The 21,040-nt window shown below is 37.2% G+C and overlaps 1 protein-coding gene across 1 annotated transcript in view; it reads left to right on the top strand.

The window, feature by feature from the left end:
- The first annotated feature begins 13,752 nt into the window (after positions 1-13,752).
- Positions 13,753-21,040, top strand: part of Alg14 (ALG14 UDP-N-acetylglucosaminyltransferase subunit) — a 93,059-nt gene continuing 85,771 nt past the window's right edge. Inside the window, exons 1-2 of the mRNA XM_046462171.2 lie at positions 13,753-13,939; positions 19,082-19,233. Coding sequence (XP_046318127.1) covers positions 13,804-13,939; positions 19,082-19,233 — 288 coding nt within the window. The 5' untranslated portion in view covers positions 13,753-13,803. The remainder of the gene's footprint in view (positions 13,940-19,081; positions 19,234-21,040) is intronic.

The raw sequence follows: 21,040 nt of genomic DNA, 5'->3' as shown, positions 1-21,040 counted from the left end.
TTGATCCATTTTGAATTCACTTTTGTGCATGGCGAGAGAAAGGGATTCAGTTTCATTTTGTTGCATATGGATTTCCAGTTTTCCCAGCACCATTTGTTGAAGATGCTATCCTTCCTCCATTGCATGCTTTTAGCCCCTTTATCAAATATAAGATAGTTGTAGTTTTGTGGATTGGTTTCTGTGTCCTCTATTCTGTACCATTGGTCCACCCGCCTGTTTTGGTACCAGTACCATGCTGTTTTTGTTACTATTGCTCTGTAGTATAGTTTGAAGTCTGGTATCGCTATACCGCCTGATTCACACTTCCTGCTTAGCATTGTTTTTGCTATTCTGGGTCTTTTATTTTTCCATATGAATTTCATGATTGCTTTCTCTATTTCTACAAGAAATGCCTTTGGGATTTTGATTGGCATTGCATTAAACCTATAGAGAACTTTTGGTAATGGCAAGTTTCTTTATATAACCTCTCAATCACAGTGACACCAGCCCATGTTTCTTCACAATTACAAGACCTTTGGAAGATAGTGAGAGCAAAGCCTCTCAAGGTCTAGGTTCAAAATTTCCATATCCTCACTTCTACTGCATTTATTCACCAAAGAAAGTTACAGGCCAACCCAGACACAAGAAAGTGGAGAATCTGGGGTCCACCCCTTGATAGGAAGAATAGGAAAGTCACACGGCAAAGAGGCCTTGTTAAGGTTTAGATATGAGGTATCCCCCAGCTTATGTGTGAGACAATGCAAGAAAGTTTAGAGTTGAATTAATTGGGTTATGAGTGTCTTGACCTAGCCAGTGCATCAATCCCCTCATAGAATTAACTGAGGATGTGCCATTTGGGTATATATTTTGTCCTTGTTGAGCAAAGCTTGCTCTCTTGCATTCATATTCTCTCTCTCTCTCTCTCTCTCTCTCTCTCTCTCTCTCTCTCTTTCCTGGTGCCATGTTCCCAGATGCTTTCCTACATTCTTTTGCCATGATGTCCTGCCTCACCTCCAACTCCAAAAGGATTAGAGTTGGCTATCTATGGACTGGGACCTTTGAAATGATGAGCCCCCAAATAAACTTTTCCTTTTCTAATTACTCTCATCAGGTCTTTGGGTTGCAACAGAAAAGAAGAAACTGACTAAAACAAGCTTATAGAGAAGAATGGAACAAGTTTGTGACCAAACAATGTACCACAGAAAAGATACATGTTTATGGAGAAATTAAATAATTTCTTTTTGCACATATTGTGGTTGAAGTAAATCCATAAGAAAGTATTCCATAATAATATAGGCCTAGAGAATAAAAGAGAAGCCTGGTAGGATGTACAAATGTGGAAGCTGTCAACATACAGATAATAGTTTTCTGAATAAACCAATCAGAAGTCCTAGGAAGATTGCATAAACTGAGGTGAAGACTAACAGATATGTAATCAGTCCCTCAGACCATCAAAATATTTGAGCAAACTTTTCTTCCGGTCATCTGAAGACATCATCTGCAAGACAACACATATGGTCCTATTGACTTTTTGCAGCTAGTCTGGTATATCTGGGGGAAGTGCAGCCTTTTCTGTTATGTCCAGATATGGCTGCTTACAGTCCAAGGATCTACAAATTAAAAGAAAATTACTCAATCCCCTCTTTCAACTCAATATGCAAGAGTGTAATAGGAATAGAATAAACTAAGATAGAAAATTCCTTTTGAAAAGAAAAACATGGGAAATGGGCAGCAATCTGTAGTCTTTAGTTTAATTTTTTTGTTGTTGTTGTTCTTCTTTCCAGGCAAAAATCCTTTGCCTGGCCTTGGAAGTTCCTTGAATAACTCATCTAGATGCCTTTGTTATGCTTTCAGGGTCCCTGGATTTTACCTTCTGGGAGGCTCTTCCTTGTTGATTGTTTTCAAAGTACAAAAGTGAAATGGATATAGAAGAGTAGCTTTCCTGGAAACAGCTTTAGAATATGAACAATAGCTGGCTTTCGCATGTTAGGCTAGTGGCGTTTTTTAGCAATACAATTTCCTCAAAAGCATAGCCTTCTATTACTTGTTTCCAGTTCCTTACAGGGTAATCCCCAACTTATAATGGTTCAATTTATAATTTGTGTGTGTGTGTGTGTGTGTGTGTGTGTGTGTGTGTGGTGCTGGGGATTGAACCAAGGGCCTTGCAAATGCAACACAGGCACTCTATGAACTGAGCTATATCCCCAGCCCCCAACTTATAAATTTTTGACTGTATAATGGTGTTAAAGCCATTAATACTTTGAAGAAATTGTATTTCTAATTTTGACCTTTTCCTGAGCTAGTAATATGTGGTACAATGTTCTCTTGTGATGCTGCTGGGCAGAGGCAGCCAGTCACGGCTCCCTTTTGGCCACTCGATCACAATGGGAAACAGTAAATAGAGACCTGCAGTGTAGATGTTCAGTATAATTAACAGTTTGAATCTGGAATGTGCTCATTTTTTGAAGGCTTAATCCCCAGAGGGTGGCACTCTGGGAAATGGTAGAGACTTTAGGAGGTGTGGCCTAGTTGGACAAAGTAGGTCACTGAGGATGTGCCCTTTGATAAGTATGTTTTGTCCTCTGTCCCTTCTTTGCTTTCCTGGACACCATGAGATGAACATCTCTGATTTACCACAAGATTCCCACCATGGTATTCTGCTTCTCTAAAAGCCCCAAAGTAATAGGACCCGATGACTATGCACACAAATAGGTTGGGCATATAAAATGCATTTCCCAACTTATGACATTTTTCAACTTAACAATGGTTTTCTCTAGATGCAGCCCCTTCGTGATTCAGGATATCTGCCTAGGACACATACCCAAAGTTCTTTTCTGAATCTACCTCTTAAACATGCCTATCCTCTAGCTTCTATGAATTATTCGTTCCTCTTCCTATTGTGTCAATGGTGGCTATTTTCATATAATTTTTTAAAAATAAGTGAGGCAACACACTCAATCTGATCTTTACTGTGTCGTGGATCAGAAAACAATACCCTCATGACTGGAGCTTCGACTTGCTAAAAAATCTTATAAGTTGCCTCAGAATCAAGGTCTCTCTGAGGTCCTCTTGCTTCCATCATCACACCACAGGGAGAGGCTTTCCCCAAAGTTCCCTTGTCATCCTGACTGCCTCCACCAAGAGAGGGATAGAAATTGCCTTCCAAATGCTTACAAAAATTTCATTAACCAGAAAGACTAAAACTAGTATCACAGGGAGGAAGACTAGAAAGCCAAACATCACATCTAGAGCCCAGAATATTGTCCCAGACCATTATCTATTCTTCTGACCACATTAATCTTTTCTAAAAATAAATTTACTATTCCTTTAATATTACCTATATTCCTACTTCCTTCTTTCCTATAAAGAGGGTATTTAAGCTTCAACTATCTTACCTTCTCTTTGAGTCTCTTTCTTTGTGTTCTGCACATTTATAAATTTTGTATGCTTTTTCCTATTAATCTATTGCCAATTTATTTCATGCACTAACATTATCAAATCATCAGATGAAACTTTCCTGCACCTGCAAGTCTACATCTCTTTTTTTTTTGACTGAAGAATGTCAATGGGAGGACTTTAATAAAGACTTTGGCACAGAAGTCTTACCTCCTGTTTAGATTTTCCAACCCTACACAGTCAAAAATCCTTTATTTCCTTTCATTTATGCTTGCAAACCCAGCATTTCTTATGTGAACTCATTTCTTTCTTGAAAAATCTTGCTGAATTCAGCACAGAGAAAAAGTGATACCCTTAAACTCTGGTTCTTTTCAAATGCTTCTCCTGGAGGTCAGTCATAGAAGGAATGTGATCAGCCTTACAAGTTAGATAGGTGACATTTTTACCAAATATTTTGGCATGGCAAAACAAGGAACCCTAATTTTCCAGCCTGACAGATGTTTCCTCACTGCCAATTGTCGCTCAGGCAATGTTTTTTGTTCTTGAGTTCTGTTAGAAGTTCTCCATTGCCAGGTTATCAGTTTCTGTATTATTCAGAACAAAGGCTATGCTACTATAAGAAAGAGACATCAGAATTCAGTGACATCAAGAAAATGTAAGTTTCCATTCCTTTCAACATAACTGTAGGGCCTGGACTGGCAGGGCAACTTTTCTATGCGGTCCTTTCAAATTTTTTTCTGCCCTCTCCTAGAATGTCTTCTTCATCTTCCTGGTTGCAGTTGGTCATAGACATGCCCATGAAGGAGAAAGAATGAAAGCAACCCAAGGCAAGCCATCTTCCTTTAAAAAGGTAAAGTAAAAATTTCATTTATTGTTTCTAGTTCCATTGGTAAGAACTCATCCAAAAAAATGCACTTATCTGCATAGAAGGATAAAGAAATGTAGTTTTTAGATAAGTGAACAAGTGAAAGCAAGAAAAGAAGAATAGATTTTGTGGTGATAACCATTAGTCTGCCATAAAAAGTGAGATACTCAAGGTAAATAAACCTTAGAAATACAAAGAGCAGAGGGAGAGAATAAGGATTTTGTTTCTGAGAAGCAAAGAGAATAAAAAGTCTGAAAAAATATATGGCAAAATCCATCTAGTGCATACCCAAATTTCCATGTGATTATTTTTAGTACTTTTGGAAATATAATTTACAATTTTTTATTTTAAGGAAAATAGAAAAAGAAATACTTGAAAAGAATAATAAGATACAGGAGCTGGGGTTGTGGTTCAGTGGTAGAGTGCTTGCCTAGCATGTGCAAGGCACTGGGTTCTCAGCACCACATATAAATAAGTGAACAAAATAAAGGCCCACCCAACATCTAAAAAAATATTTAAAAGAGAATAACAAGATACAACAACAATGATATGAAGAAAATCAAAAGCAAATAGAATAATTATAAGTTAATGGAACAAAAAAATTTTTTTTTAATTTTAATGGCCTAAGACAAGAAAGAAAAGAAAGTGTTCTTTAAACTTGAAACTCTGGATGTTATTGGAAAATAATTATGACAGAAGCTAGATATCAGTGAATTGAGAAGAGAAAATGAACAAGGAAAATGAAACTGCAAGTATAGACTAGTGGTTTTTAAGAACATTGGCTTTCAACAAAAGAAAGAGGATGATAACTAGTTATGGCTAGTTTCACTCGCATGTGGACTCAGATGAGTACCACCCAATGGGACTGAGTTGGGGCAACAAGTCCTAAAGACTAGGATGGCCCACACTGTGTGTGTTTGTGTGTGTGTGTGTGTGTGTGTGTGTATGTAAAAAGTGTGCATCTTGAGCAGCTGAAAGAACACAATACTCTGCATCTTAGGCTGATAACCTTTCCTAATTTAAGAATTGCTATTGGATGTGGGACTTATATGAGATCTTAGAACCTCCAGAAACCACACCTCCTCACTTTCATAGTGAGTTACTGCCACTCCTGTGTGAGATAGATGGCTTGTTCCCTGGAGAAACAGGGGATTCAAATGAGGTGTGAGAATAAAGAAGGATCAGAAACACCTTAGTCATAGCTGCAGTGTGGGAAAAGGCCTTCCCCTTTAGAATATCAATTAGATGGGAGTGCAACAAATGAATGAGTCTGAATGGAGAAAGGGAATATGAATCAGCTCTAGCAAAACTTACAAACTTCCAGTACCTGTTGTCTGGCAGACTAAACTGGATATGTGATCACCTTCCATTCAAAGCTCCCATCAGAAGAGATGTAAAGCCAACAAATTCTAATAAAATTAGTGCTATTTCTTCACTGTGGCAGGGAAAGCAGGAATCCCTTGTTCTTACATGATAAGCCCCAAATTCCTTTAAGAAATATCAATTCATAGAGAAAGGACTGGATTGAGTTGTCTCTCAGGGAACTGACTGCGTCTGATAGCAGTGTGACATTCTAAGTGATTTAGCTTGCAGTGGAAAAAGGGCTGAACCACCACTGAGAGGTTCACCCTTGACTTTATTCATGAGACCTGGGCCCATATCCTCTGGAATCCCTAAGACTGAATACTTACTCAGATGAAGTCTGAATGCTCATTCAAGTGAAGTCTGGGGCATTATGATAACGAAGGAATGACCAAGGAATGAGACCTCCTTTGGGGGGAGGTAAATGTTTCTGAAGAAGATAGACAAGGCCACCCCATCTGAGAGGTTTGGAAGAAAGAAATGCAAGGCTAAGTTTGTCATCCCTTTTAGAAAGACTGCTGGAGAAACGTGGTTCAGGATGACTCTCTCTCAACATCTGAAATACAGTTTTGCTCCATGCTCAGCAGAAGGCTTCACATCCATGACAAAGTCCAACTGCCTAAAAATAGACTTAACAGTAGAAAAGCACTCTGGCAAGTAGGGAGAAGGTGTGGTTAAAGACTGCAGTGCCATCTACATGTGGTCGAGCTGTGTAGTTCAAAGGAATTATGCTGAGCCAGACTGATGAAGGGATGGTTTTATTGATTTTGCTTTTATTTTTTTAATGAGAAAGACTTAAGCTTGTTTTATAGGCTAAGTGTAAAGACACAGTGAGAGTCAGTGGTTCAAGATTGAAGGCAGAACATAATTGAAGGAAGAAAGACATAGTTGTTCCACAGTTCTATTAGGAAATATTTTTAAAATATTACAAAGTATCAGGATTTCTTGGGTTCATTAACATTATCTTTTTACTTATCCAAAACAAAATCAGCAAAGAGCCCACCTGAATATGGTATATTTTAACTTTAGAAAATAGCTAAATCACCTGAGATTTTTTTAAAAATGTCAGTAAATTAACAAGCCTATTTTTAACAAATTGAGAAGGAATTCACAATGATTAGGACACCTAACATTTACTGATGAGAAATAGGATATTGAATACTTCATGGAAGAAGAAACCAAGTTAAATTCAGGAGTTATCTATCCATTTGTAAAATATATTCATTGATTATTTACACAAAACCTCCAAGATAAAATAGCACTAACCTTTAAATGGACCCATCTGCAAATTTCATTTTTCTTATCTCTTCTTTCTGTAAAATGTTTTCTGCACCAAGAATGTTGCCCAAGAATCACTATATCCTAAAGCCACTAGATGACCATAATACATTCACAGGAAGTCAAATCAAAGCACCAGGAGAGTTGATTGAGCATGGGAAAGTCTCCATTTTCTTACCTATCAAAGGGAATAATAATAGTGTTCAAGTTCTTAAGATGGTTCTGAGAGGTGGTTGAAGAAGTAATGCTTGCTAGATGGTAGGCAATGTATTATATCTTTGAATTTCACACTTGCCATACTTTTTCTTTATAAAGTTAAGGAATAACAAAAAGTCAAATGAGAATGAAGGCACAACTTTTGCATTCCTATCAAGGACAAAAAAGCCTTGAGGGGAAGGAAGGATTGGAGAAAATCAATTCCATGGACTGCAGAGGCAAACAGTGCTTCTTGTAGAAATATTGTTTCTTGCTTTATAGGTTAAAAACTGAAAAGTCTGATAACTTGGAAAATTAAAGCTACTATAGTAATTGTCATTAATGAACAATGTAATGTGTATGGGACTTCCAATGATAGTCTGGGAATGTATTTTAAATTAGATTTCAATGTCTTGTTAAATTTTGAACCAGTAAAGCATTTGGATTACGGAGGGATAGGGTAAGGCATTATAAACACCTGAAAAGATATATCTGAGATAAATGGACATAAAGTGAGAAAGAATAAAATTATGCTGTCTTAATCATTCACTATAAATTCACCTTAAATAAGGTTTGACATAATGTAGACATAATTAATAGACCTATAAATATGTAGTATCCTTTTGGAGTGCACTTGGAGAAAAAGCTAGAAAAAGGAAAAGTAATTCTTTACTGGAATGTTAAAAAGCCACTTAAGAAAATTTTTTTCCTCCTAATTTTATAAATGGATAGTCAAATATAGTAAATAAAACCATATTTCAACCATGCTTTTTTTTAGTATTTAGCACAGTAGCTGGTATAAATATAAAATGAAGAGTTTTAATGGTACTGTGGATGATAAAAATGTGAACAATAACTAGGATTGAATCCCATTTCTATCAATTCCTAGGGTCATGATTCAGAACAAAGATCATGATCTTTCTGAACCTCAATGTCTTCATTTGAACAACAGTATCAATCTCATAGCATTGTTGTGAAAATTAAATGAGTTACTTCATGTTATAAGTGCTTGGCACATAATAACCATACAATGTAATACAGTTATTATAAGTATTGAATAATTGCCTTAGGCTTCAAGGGTAGCATTCAAGGAGTCCTGGAGTCCTGACTTTATCTAGGAAAAGGCTGTGATGCAGATATTAGTGTATTTAAAGTCAAAAATATTGGCTATAATTAAGATTTTTTGAGTTATATTGGGATGATTTCTATCACCTTATCTGACCCAATGTTCCAGAAATCTTCAATAGTGAGGAGTATAATCAACAGTCCTGGTGGTCACATGGTTCTAGTTCTGTCTCTGACCCAGACTAAGAACCCAGCTTTATCCTACCTTGTCATGGGTAGGCATTATATTGATCAAAGTGGTCTCCCTGGTTGTTGCAAAAAAAAAAAAAAAAAAGGACTTCAGTCTTCTTTGTCCATGTTTTTCTGCCTTTATTAGGACTGATGGTCGAATTCTGATGGAATAGGGGCCTAGCTCACAGGACCCCTAGCAGCCCACACTCCCTGGAAGCCCAGGGGTAGGGTGGCTTTTCTCTAGGAGGTCTTGTCAAGAGGCCAGTGCTTCATACAGTGAGGCTCATTGTTAAGTCACTGCTTGGGTGTTAACTGTTATTACCTTTCCTGTATACCCAGTAGCTATTCTAGTATACAGCATGTAGTATCTCTTGGAGAGGTCATTTGTTTCTCACACCCCCCACAGGAGGTGGGAAAAACATCCCTACTGCTCAACATTGTTGCTTCCAAACCTTTTCTTCTTCTCTCAAAAACTCCAGTTCCTTTGAAGTTTTTGTCACATAGTTGTACACCCTTGGATTAGTCAGTGTCCCCGATAGGATAGAGATAGCACACTGATATTAGGTTAATTTAAGGATGATTTAATAAAGGCATAATTTACAAAGGTATGAATGGGGTAGGGAAAGTACAAGCAATAGTGAGTGCAGTATCCCAGGGCCAGTAGCAGTGGAGCTAGTTCCACTTTGGGGACAGAAGGAACAAAGGAAGTGCTGGGACCCAAAAGGAGAAGTATGTATCCAGAAAGCCATGGAAAGAGCAGAGACCTTAAGTTCAGAGATAAAACCTTCCCTCTCGCAAATCTTCTGCTAAAGATCCCCACTAGCCAAACCTAGCTACAACCACAGGGCAAAGAAACCTGTTGATTTTAGTCCACTGATTTCAGCTAACATGGCATGAGTTGGGTAGACAAGCATGGAGAATGGATCTGGTGGGACAAATGGCCCTATGCTCTTCTTGTTTGCTGTCAGAGCTCCTAGCTTATTATCATCCTTTCCACCCATCAGATACCCCTACTGATGTTTTTCATTCATTCTAACAGTCATACCATAAATACTACACTCCTCCACCTCTACTTTCCCATCTTTACTTCCTATTACACCCACAGAAATTTTCACACACCTCACTCCCTTGAAAAGAACCTTCTCTCTCTAGTGTCCCACTTATCAAAATTCTAACTGTTTAAAGCCAATTATGTGTCTTTTCCATTGGGGGGAAATACGTAAAATTATGCTGATTGACTTCTCAGTACATTTGTTATCACAAGCTTCAAATGAACACTTTAATATTATCCTGGTCCTGGGGAGTATGCCAATTATTCAAGATTATTACTTTACACCTTTGTTCTCTTCAAGCCTCCCATACTCTACACCCCCCAGTCTCCATACTGTCCTGTATTTACCACCAATTCTACAAAATCCCTTGTATCTGCACCCATGCCCATGACCTCTATCCTTACCGTTGAATAAGGATCACTCCTTCTATCAGTCTCTTTAACATCAACAAACACTGCTATGTCAAGAAAATCCCATCTTATAAAATAACTTTTCTCAATTTCAAATTCTCCTCCATATTCCATCCAATTCCACCCTGTTGTCCATCAAAGAAAAGCTTGAAAAAACATTCTAGAGAAACTTCTGATTGTCTTCACCCCCCATTCTCTCTTCTGCTCGTGCATCACTACCATGCTCTGCTTTCCATCCCCACCATGGAATGATGCTTTTTAAATCCTCAGTGACTAACCTGTTCCCAAGTCATCTGATATCACCTTTCAGGAATAGGTGACATAATTGACTGAAGTCTCATTCCTAAATCATTTTCCCTTCTTAGTTTTTGTGGATACCATTCTTTTCTATTTTTTTCTCTTATCTCCCTGGTTTTCCTTCTACATCTTCTCTGCTGCCTCAGTGTCTTACTAAATCTCAAAATGTTAGCAACCCCAGTCTCGTCTTTATCCTTTGCTATCCAATACAGTTGCGACAACCCACATGTATCTGTTCAAATTTAAAATAATGTAAGTAAAGTGATGTTGAAAGTCAGTTACTTGATTGCAACAGCCATATTTCAAGAGCTCGATAGACACATGTACATCACATACAACATAGATATAAAACATTTTCATCAACAATTGTACATGACTGTCCTAAACTGTTTCTTCAGGTTATCTTACCCTACTCCATGGCTTTAAATACTATCTATATACTAATGAATTCTAAATTTATGCCTTCATGTCTGACTCAAGCTTCAGATATGTACATAAAATTGCCCATTTAATATAATCACTTGGATTTCTAACAGGTTCTTCAGACTAAAATCCAAAACAGAACACTTCATTTTCATCTTCTCCTCCTTTCCCCACAAAAGTTTAGTTTTACTCCAGTCCATCTATTAGCAAATTACACCATCTAACCATTTCTAAAGCCAAAATATCCACAAGTCATCTTGATTTCTCCCTTTTCTTCATCTCCAGTATCTAACCCATTAACAAGTCTTATTGACTCCACCCATAAAATGAGTCTCAAATTTGCCCTCTTCTACCACCACTGTCATCTCCCTCGTCCAAGATTCTTGGCTGGGTTACTGCCTAATATAATGTCTAGCACATAGCATATACTCATTAAATATGTTGAATAAATTAACACACAAAAATCCTACAAAAAATGAAAAGTCTAAACTTCTAAATACTTAAAAATATGCATGAATAGTAGATATTTTCCATGGAAACCTTAGGAAAAGTATAAGAAAATAATAATCACTTCCCAGATAGACTACTCAAGATTGGTTATGAACCACATATCATTAATTTTGTCAACTGTTGTATTTTTTCATGCTTTACATAGCACTATAATTTGCCTTCATATAATTTTTACCTTTTCAGACAGTGCAACTCACTGTCTCAATTTTAGCTGCTGATTCTTCTGGCTCTGTCTTAACTTTCCTGATTAACCCAGTACAGCTTCCTGACCTCTTATTTTCTACACATTCTGTCACAGCCCAGGACTCAGCCCACCCTGTAGACAGTTTTGTTCAGGGATTCTCAGCTTTGTTCCTGTCTCTGGCCTGTTACCTAACTCCTCTTTGCAGTCCTCAACTGCTTTGACAGGAAAACCAAACAGTTTGACTCTCTCATTAACTCAATAATTCCAGTGTTACCTACTCCATCATCCTGATTCTAGATATTACCTGGCAGACCCCAAATGCTTGATTGCCCGCATTCAATTCTAGCTCTATACCAAGTGTAGGCAAACTGATATTTTTCTTAAAGATATAGGTGATTATAGTATTGAGGGGATAGGATAATACTAGATGCAACAGTATCTTCTCAGTATTAAGTTTTCCCTAATATGGAACTTGGAGCTTGAAGCCAAGTAATTATTATAGTCCTGACATCAGCATTGCATGTGTCAGTTTACAAAGAAACATTATCTTCACAGCAATTGAGACACTATTGCCTCCTACCTTCAACTTCCTGTTCTCCAAAAGAATTTCCATTTTGTTCAATACCCATCCTGCATCTAATGTTATATGCTAGAGCAGAATTGTATGTCATCCTCCATTCCTACCCCTGCCAGCCTTTGGGGTCTTTTTCCTTTTTATTCATGGGGAAGTGATATGAAAATGGCATAAACGAGTGAAAAACAAGTTTGTTGTGAGGGATTCTGGGAAAGATTTCTTCGACCTTAAGGAGAAACAAAGGATCCAATGACAAGATAACCTTTTTTATGGCTCTGGAGATTGCTCTGTGAGGATGTAATTTGTAGGGCCACTTATGTCTTCTTTTAAGCATGAAGGTAGAGAGTCTTAGGTTGAAGCCATTTCTGAGAATGGCAGAGATGATAAATGAAAAAAATGACATTGTAACGTTCTTGAACTGTTTTTCATATTATTCCGGAGACCCTCTTCTGGAGACTTTCAACAATGTATTTATTTGTTAAGTCCACCAAGAGATTTTGATTTCCATCAAAATTTGAGACACTGACCTCTAAATCCACAACTACGAACTTTCTCCACTATTTATCAACTAAGAAATCTTAGGCAAATTATCTAACTTGTATGAAATTTGCTTCTTTATTTATAAAGAGAGGAATAATATCACCTTACTGGCCTTATTGTGAGGATGCAGGGTCGAGAGAATTGGATAGAAGAATATATAGAGTGCTGAGATTCACAAGCCAGAAAAGGATGTAGCGAAAAAGATTCCCAAACTTGCCTGCTAATTTGGGAATTAACACCTGGTTTTATAAACTGATCCCATCACCTCCCCTGGAGATTCAACTACTGGGCCCCAAGCACTATCACCAGTATTTCTTTAGTGGACTCTGGAAGGCTGTCCTTTCAAATACACATTCTAGGCTCCAGGTAAATGTGACCATCAGGCAAGTCTGAATTGACCAAAGAAATACACTATATAGTACTCATAGGCTACAGGAGTTAGGATTTCTAGTTTCTAATTTTGGATGTGACACTCTTCCATTTAGGCAAGTTGTTGCACCTTTCTGCACCTGTTTTCTCACCTGCATGCTTGTCCTGTCTAACCTACAAGTCTGTGGGCATCCAAAGGCAAATCACATTTGGGGTGAAGGGGTTTCTCTAACTTTAGGGTTTTTGTTTTTGTTGTTGCTGCTGTAATGTGGATTAAGCGGACAAAAATAAGCAAAAGTGGGAGTGAAGGAAGTATTGGCAGATAATGATTTTTCTTGAGGCCATGAGGAACAAACTCTGAATGCTTTGAGGTAAAATCAATTGAATAATAATTGTAGGACTATGACTTCTCTCTCCTGCTGCCTTGAGCTACTGGGCTTGCAATCCTCTCAGGAACCTGGCGTAGCTTGAGGTGATCACCCTGAACCACTCTGGTCCTTTTAGTGAGATCACCCAGAAAAATTCAAGAAATGCGTGTTGGGAAAGAGCGGGTTTACACAAGAACCCTAAATTCATTTTGTTTTTCCCCACTAGGATATCTTTACTGACAAAACATTTTCAGTGATGTTGGTATGTGCAACAGAAACAGTTCAGGAAGGGAAGAGAAGAAAAGGAAAAAGGGGATGGAAGAAGCAGAAGGGAGGAAAGGAAGAAAAAAGCGATGAATGTGTTAGTTGGCAGGCAGAGCTGGAACACCTCCTAACTTGGAAGCTTGGCGGGTCTTTCGGAAGTGCAGGAGGCCTGACCTCATCACTGGCGCAAATCAAACTTCTCCAGCGTTTAACATCCCGAATTTCAGTTTATGCCTGGAGGGAGGCCTAGTAGAATCAAACAGGGCAGCCGCAAAAGTCCGCAAAGCCCGGACTTTTCCCTCCGGCCCGCAGCCCCGCCCACCTTGGCATAGCCACGCCCATCGAGAAGTGCCTTGCTCAAAGTTTGGGTCTCCTCAGCGCCTGTAGTCGTGAACTTTGACTGCTCGTGCCAGGAATAATGCGCATGCGCCATTCCTTTGCATGGTGTGTTTTCAAATTTTAGCTGCAGCGATCGGAGCTGTGGCTGTGGTCCTAGTCCTACGACTATGGATAGTGCTTCGGCCCCAGGACGTGAGGCCCCGGGAGTCTCTCAATCTCCTGGTGGTGGCTGGGTCCGGTAAGTATCGCGGCGGTGCCTCTTGGGCTTGGGTCGGTCACTACACACCCCAGAGTACACCGCGACGCTTTCTCTGGCCTCGTTAGCGCTCTTTGGAGTGATGCATGCTGAGATTTGTAGTTTCTCCGCGTTACCGGAATCAGCCCAGCCCGGGGGGGGGGGGGGGGAGGAGGGGGAATGCAGTTTTCTGACGCGGCTCCTTCCCTGTTAATAATAAGTAATTTACACTTGTCTGTAATTAAGCCTCTCCTTTGTAACAAATAATTAGTGAACAGAGAACGCCGACGCTTTTGATGCTAACATACAGTTTTCCTGTTTGGCTGTTGTGCATTATTAATGTAGGCACTTTGTCTTTCGTTTAGGAAACACGAATACTAAATAGTAAATGAAGCAAAGTGAATTGTTTCATTTCTAAATATACAACACCCACAAGGTCAAAATCATTGACTACAGATCGTAGAACTATGCATACAGGGTGGCAGGATATGAGCAATAAATTGTCCTGTCATTTACGATTTTAAATGGACAATTTTGATAAGAATATATTCCTATCCCTTATAATCTCATATATATACACACACATATGTATATATGTATTCATAATTATGCATGGCTTACCTTTTAAGAATGCGTCCTTGTGCAAACATCATGAGAGATCCTTACACAAACCCAGAAGTTATAGAATACTGCACACAGAGGCTCTCTGGTATGCATATGTATGGTATAGTCCTAGGGCCATGGTGAACAACACAACACAAGATTAAATCAAACACAACAGAAAATGATACAATTAAGAAGCAGTAAACATGAGATAGGTGAGGCTTCTGCTGCTGTTAACAGGATATATTTTATTTTACAATTTTTTTAATAAAAAGGAGGAGTACACTGTAACAATAAAAAGAATAGTAAATAAACCAGTAGCAGTCACTTATTATCTAGTATTATGCATTACTATACTTGATTGTATGTGCTATGCTTTTATGACAGGAAACACCACAAACATGTGAGTATTGCCTTGTAGCTACTGTGTTATGACAGCTACCATGTCACTAGATGATAAGAATTTTTCAGTTCCCTTATAATCTCATGAGACCACTGTCTTATATGCTGTTTATCATTGCCCAATATATCATTATGTAGTGCATGACTACACACACACACATACACACACATACATTTGGAAATACCAGGAGATGTGTGCAAATAGAATATTTAAAGTATGAACAAATTTGTAAATATAATTTATTACTTTATTCATTTAACCTGTTTATTTTGAGCTGTAAGATAGGCCAGGCACTAAGCTAAGCTTTGGAAATAATAAAACTGACTAATATTACATGGAGTGCTATGTGCTAAGCACTGAGAAGTACACAAAAATACAACAGTGGAGGAAATAGAGAATACAGAAAGACTAACAAATGACAATACAAAATGAGTACTTGCCACAATGAGGTAAGTGCTAAAAATCTTATATAATTGTAGAAGAAGTGCACAGCTGTGCTGTGGCTATGCAATCTTCAGAAAGGGCACCACTTTATCTGAACTTGAGACAAGGAAAGGCTAAAGGATGATGTCCAGGTTTCTGATTTGAACAAATGGATAGATGTTAAAGCTGTTCACTTGGAAATATTGGAGTTGGTGGACTAGAATCCAAAATTGTTGAAAATTCATCTGACTAGTGGTGTCTTCCCTCATTCAACACATTCAGGGTAGGGAGGGATCAAGGACCTTCAAGAATCATGCAAGTCAAAAAAACCACTTGTAATCAAATAAATTTAATAATTCATGCTGAAATTTTTTGAGGAGGGAAAAAGTATTTTCAAAGTTCACCTTGAAAACCAAGCAACATTTAATCTTTAGGTACCATAAAATATTATTAGTCAAGCACTTATATTCAGAGGACATCTCTCAAAATATACTACTTTCCTTTGATACACAGTGTGTTCTCCTTGGGCAAATTTTAGATTTAATATTGAACTCATTCTTTGAACAATAGGAAAGCATATTATTTTATGTTCACTGGCGGTACAGCAGTAACAATGAACAAAAATCCCTGCCTTGGTGTTTGCCTTCTAGTGGGGTAGACATTGGGGGATGTAAAAGGCAAAAGAAAGAAATAAGACTACATAGTAAAGTTATATAGTGATAAATACTATGACATGGGAGGAGAAGTAGCATTTTAAAAGAATTGTCAAGGAACACTTCCTGGGAAAATGACAGATATCCAATAGCAAGGAAGTTAGAGGTGACCAGAGTAGACTAAATAAGGGGGAAAGAGGCAGGTGATGAAGTCCAAAAGGAGCAGAGATTGCAATCAGATTACAAAAAGCCTTTTATTCCACCAGAGACACAACACCATTGGAGAGTTTTAAGCAGAGCTAAATAATTCAGTCAACTCTTTTTAATAGGATCTCAACTGGATGCTGTGTTGAGAATACCCTGATGGAGAAATGAGGGAGTAGGGTGGAGACCAGGAAACTATGTTTATAATCCATGTAAAAAGTGACAGTGGCTTGGATCAGAATGGTAGCAAAGGAGTTGGTGAGAAGTGATTAGATGTTGTATATTTTAAGGTAGAATTGTGATGATTTATTCCTCAATAATATATCTACTAAAATAGACCCAGAGTTCATCATTTTAATGACTTCAGTAGGAAAGTTAAATTTTCAATGTATGTACTTAATGAAGTTTTCCTTTTGAGAGAGAAGACTATTAAAGCAGGTAAAATGAAGTTTCCATTGCAGTGGAAGATGTTGTGAATTTTAGGTTTTATCCTTAATTTTTCCAGCTGTGAAAACAAGTACCTACTTTGCAAACCACAACACTTTTCAAGGCTAAAAATAAAAATACCGAAATGAGTATAAACCAGATGTGTAAATTACATACCCCTGTCATCTCTTACTTTAAAATTCTATAAAGTCAGTGTGTGATTATAATTATTGACATTTACATTAATCTGTGTCACATTTCTTTCTATGTATAATTCCTTCTAGAATCTGGAAAGAAACTACTCCTTTCCTACTATTAAGAAAAAATGTTAGTGTAACCCTGTCTCTAATTAAAATACAAAATACAAAATAGGGCTGGGGATGTGGCTCTGGTCGATTGCCCCTGAGTTCAATCCCTAGTACCAAAAAAAAAAAAAAAGTGTGTGTGTGTGTGTGTGTGTGTGAGAGAGAGAGAGAGAGAGAAAGAGAGAGAGAGAGAGATATCTTGGGCTGTGTTTGTAGCTCAGTGGTAGAGCACTTGCCTGCCATATGTGAGGCACTGGGTTCAATCCTTAGCACCACATAAAACTAAATAAAATAAAGGCAGACTATTGAGTACGCTAATAATTTAATTGTCCATAAACAACTAAAAAATATATGTATATATATGTGTGTCAAGTGGAAACCCATACTTAATTTGTTTGATTATATTTCTTTGTATTTATTATTATTAAAAACTCATTCTTAGACTCATAAAGGAGGTGGGATAAGGAGTCCCCCTCTTGATCAAAGGAAAGAGGAGGTAACAAACAAGATGAATGTAGAGAATGTTGAAGACATCAACCTGGCTGAAGCACAGAACTTGTAACATGAACCTAAAATAGGTGTAATATAGTTCCTTATTGTGCTTAAATGGTTTGTGATAGATATTCTTTCATTGCTGTTGTTGTTTGCACGAAATAAACCATGGTGAACATGCAGTTAGCTTTCCCTCCGTGTCCAATGGGTTCTCTATCCTTGCATACAACCAATGGCAGATCAAAAATATTTTTTTAAAAATTATATTTGTACTAAACATATACAGACTTTTTTCTTATCGTTATTTCCTAAACAATACATTATAACAATGATGTAACATTTACATTATAATAGACATTATAAGTAATCTACAGATGGTTTAAAATATGCAGGAGTAAGTATGTAAGTTATATGCAAATACTATACCATTTTTTCTAGAGTACTTGAACATCTGTGAATTTTGGTTTCATGTCTATTCTGGAAATAATCTTTCACAGATACTGAGGAAAGATGGTAGTTATCTTTTTAAATTTTATTTTTATTTATTTTTTATTTTTTATTTTATTTTTTTATTAGTTACACCTGACAGTACAATGATCTTGACATATAATACATTTGATCAAATGGGATATAATTTCTCATTTTTCTGAGTGTACAGGTTGCAGAATCACATTGAATATAGTCACGTATATACATACAGCAATACTAGTGTCTATTTTATTCTGCTTTTAAATTCATGCTTTTAAAATTGAGGTATTAAAATTTTGGAGATCGTATGATTTAAAAAACTGAACGTTGGACTGGGGACTCAGTGGTAGAGTAGAGCACTTGCCTCAGAAGTACTAGGCCCTGGATTCGATCTCCAGCATCAAAAATAAACAAACAAAAAATCCAAAGTAAAAAATAAATATGGTGAAGCTGGTAAATATTTGAGGATCTGCAGTGTGCTGAGACCTCTGTTAGGAAGTGAGGTTACAGTGGTGAACAGAAAAAATCTTCCTTAAGAAGATCCAAGCCCTGCTGGCCAGGGCTCATGCCTTTACCTTTTTCTCTATACAGAAGTCTTCAGTAACTGCTTTCATTTTACTTTCCTGATCTTACTTCATCTTCACCTTTCTTTCCAGTATTCACATCATTCCATGAACACATCTCAGATCTTCATCTCATGCTCTAACAATCCCTGTCTCTTCCCAGTAGCCTCCCTACTCCTGTCAGTTCATTATCTTTACCTTTCGAGTTACCTGAACCTTTACCAGATCTTTCGAACTCTTAGGACATTGATATCTACTTGCTTTCATTCCCATTTTAGTTTTTCTTGCTGTCTTGCATCCTTTTTATCTTACTCTATGGTGTGTGTCTTGACCTTTTCCTATCAGTCTTCTTAATTACAGGAACTATATCTTGAACTTCTTTATACCTTCCTCGGTACCTACTGCTAATGTCAAATTTATTTTTATACATTATCTTTTCCCTCTACAAAAGTAGTGTTTATACAATGACAGATTATTGTTTTCAGTGTCTTCCTATCTTTTAAGCCCTGTGCCCATCTTTGAAAACATGATATCAGTATAACTTGGTCAAATGGATATGTCCATTGTGTATTTATTAATCTTAGGCCTTCCAATATTTTTTCCAGGTGGTCATACCACAGAGATCCTGAGGCTAGTTGGGAGCTTGTCCAGTGCTTACTCACCTAGACATTATGTCATTGCTGACACTGATGAAATGAGTTCCAATAAAATTAAGTCTTTTGAACGAGATCAAGCTAATCGAGATTGTAATACCATGGTAAGTGATTATTTCTATTTCTGAAAAAAAATTTACAAGTTGTACATTGAGTTTAAGTTTCTCTGAAAATAATTTTATGGCACTTTAGTGCCCTACCCACAATGGGCAGTCAAATGTTTACTGATATGATGAAATTCATTTCCTTTACTCTCTCACTCAGACTCACATTTTTTTTAGTGATCCAAACTTTATTAGCTTTTTTCTCTTTTTTCCCCATTAGTGCATTATAATTTTACATAATATTGGGATCTATTACATATTCATACACACACACACTTTTTTAGTGTTTTTTATTAAACCATAATTATACATAGTAGTTGAGTTCATTTTGACAAAATCATACTTGCAAGGAATTTGATTTCAATCCCCATTCCCCCTTCTCTCTCACCCTATTCTTCCTCCTCTACTCTACTGAACTTCCTTTTACTCCTTTATTTATTTATTTTTGATTGGTACTTTCTACACATACATAAGGTGAAAGTCCCTTTGGTACATTTATGTATGTATATAACATGATTTTATTAAATTTATTTCATATTCTTCCTGTTTCCTTTCCTTTCTCCCTCTCTTTTTTTCCTTGTACTCCACTGATTTTCCCTATATATTTATAATATCCCATTTCTCACCTCCACCCCCACAATGGTCTTCTTTTCCTTCTTTTGCTCTAGCTTCCACATATGAAAGAAAACATTCTATCCTTGATTTTCTGAGTCTGGCCTGTTTCACTTAGCATGATGTTCTCCATTTCCATCCATTTACTAGCAAGTTTCATTATTTCATTCTTTATGGTTGAGTAAAACTCCATTGCATATTTATACCACATTTTCTTGATTCATTCATCTGTTGATGGGCATCTGGACTGATTCCATAATTTGGCTATTGTGAATTGTGCTGCTATAAACATTGAAGTGGCTGCATCTCTGTAGTATGCTGATTTTCGTTCTTTTGGATAAATACCAAGGAGTGAGATAGCTGGGTCATGGTGGTGTCATCCCTAGTTTTTTGAGGAATCTACATACTGCTTTCCAGAGTGATTGTACTTATTTGCAATCCCACCAACAATGTATCAATGTACTTTTCCCCTACATTGTTGCCAGCATTTATTATTTATGTTCTTGATAATTGCCATTCTGTCTGGTGTATGATGAAATCTTCATATAGTTTGGTTTGCATTTCCCTGATTTCTAGAGATGTTGAACAGCTTTTCATATATTTGTTGGCCTTCTGTCTTCTTTTGGGGAAATTTCTGCAAAACCAAACAAACAAACATTATTTCTGTTGCCTATTTATTGACTGGGTAATTTGTAATTTTGGTGTTGAATATTTTGAATTCTTTTTATATTTTGATTATGAATACTCTGTCAGAAGAGTAGCTGGCAAGGTTCCCCCCCCCCACCTTTCTGTAGGTTTTCTCTCCACATTCTTAATCATTTCCTTTGCTATGCAGAAACTTTTTAATTTTGTGGCATCCCACTTATTAATTCTTGGTTTTATTTCTTGAATTTTAGGGGATTTGTTGAGGAAGTCAGTGCCTGCACCTATATGATGGAGTGTTTTCTTCTAGCAGTTGCAAGGTTTCTGGTCTAATATCTAAGTCTTTGATCTATTTTTATTTGACTTGTTCAGAGTGAGATAGGGATATAATTTCATTCTTCTACATATGGATGTCCAGTTTTCCCAGCACCATTTGTTAAAAAGACTGTCTTTTCTCCAACATATATTTTTGGCACCTTTGTCAAGTACAAGATGGCTGTAAGCATGTGGGTCCGTCTGTGAGTCTTTTATTGTATTCAATTAGTCTTCATGT

The sequence above is a fragment of the Marmota monax genome, unplaced genomic scaffold, assembly GCF_021218885.2.
Source record: "Marmota monax isolate L192 unplaced genomic scaffold, Marmota_monax_Labrador192_F-V1.1 WCK01_AAM20220418_F8-fsc00070, whole genome shotgun sequence".
Classification (NCBI taxonomy): Eukaryota; Metazoa; Chordata; class Mammalia; order Rodentia; family Sciuridae; genus Marmota; species Marmota monax.
The sequence above is the reverse complement of the archived record's forward strand: the minus strand, read 5'-3'. Positions and strand labels throughout refer to the sequence as shown.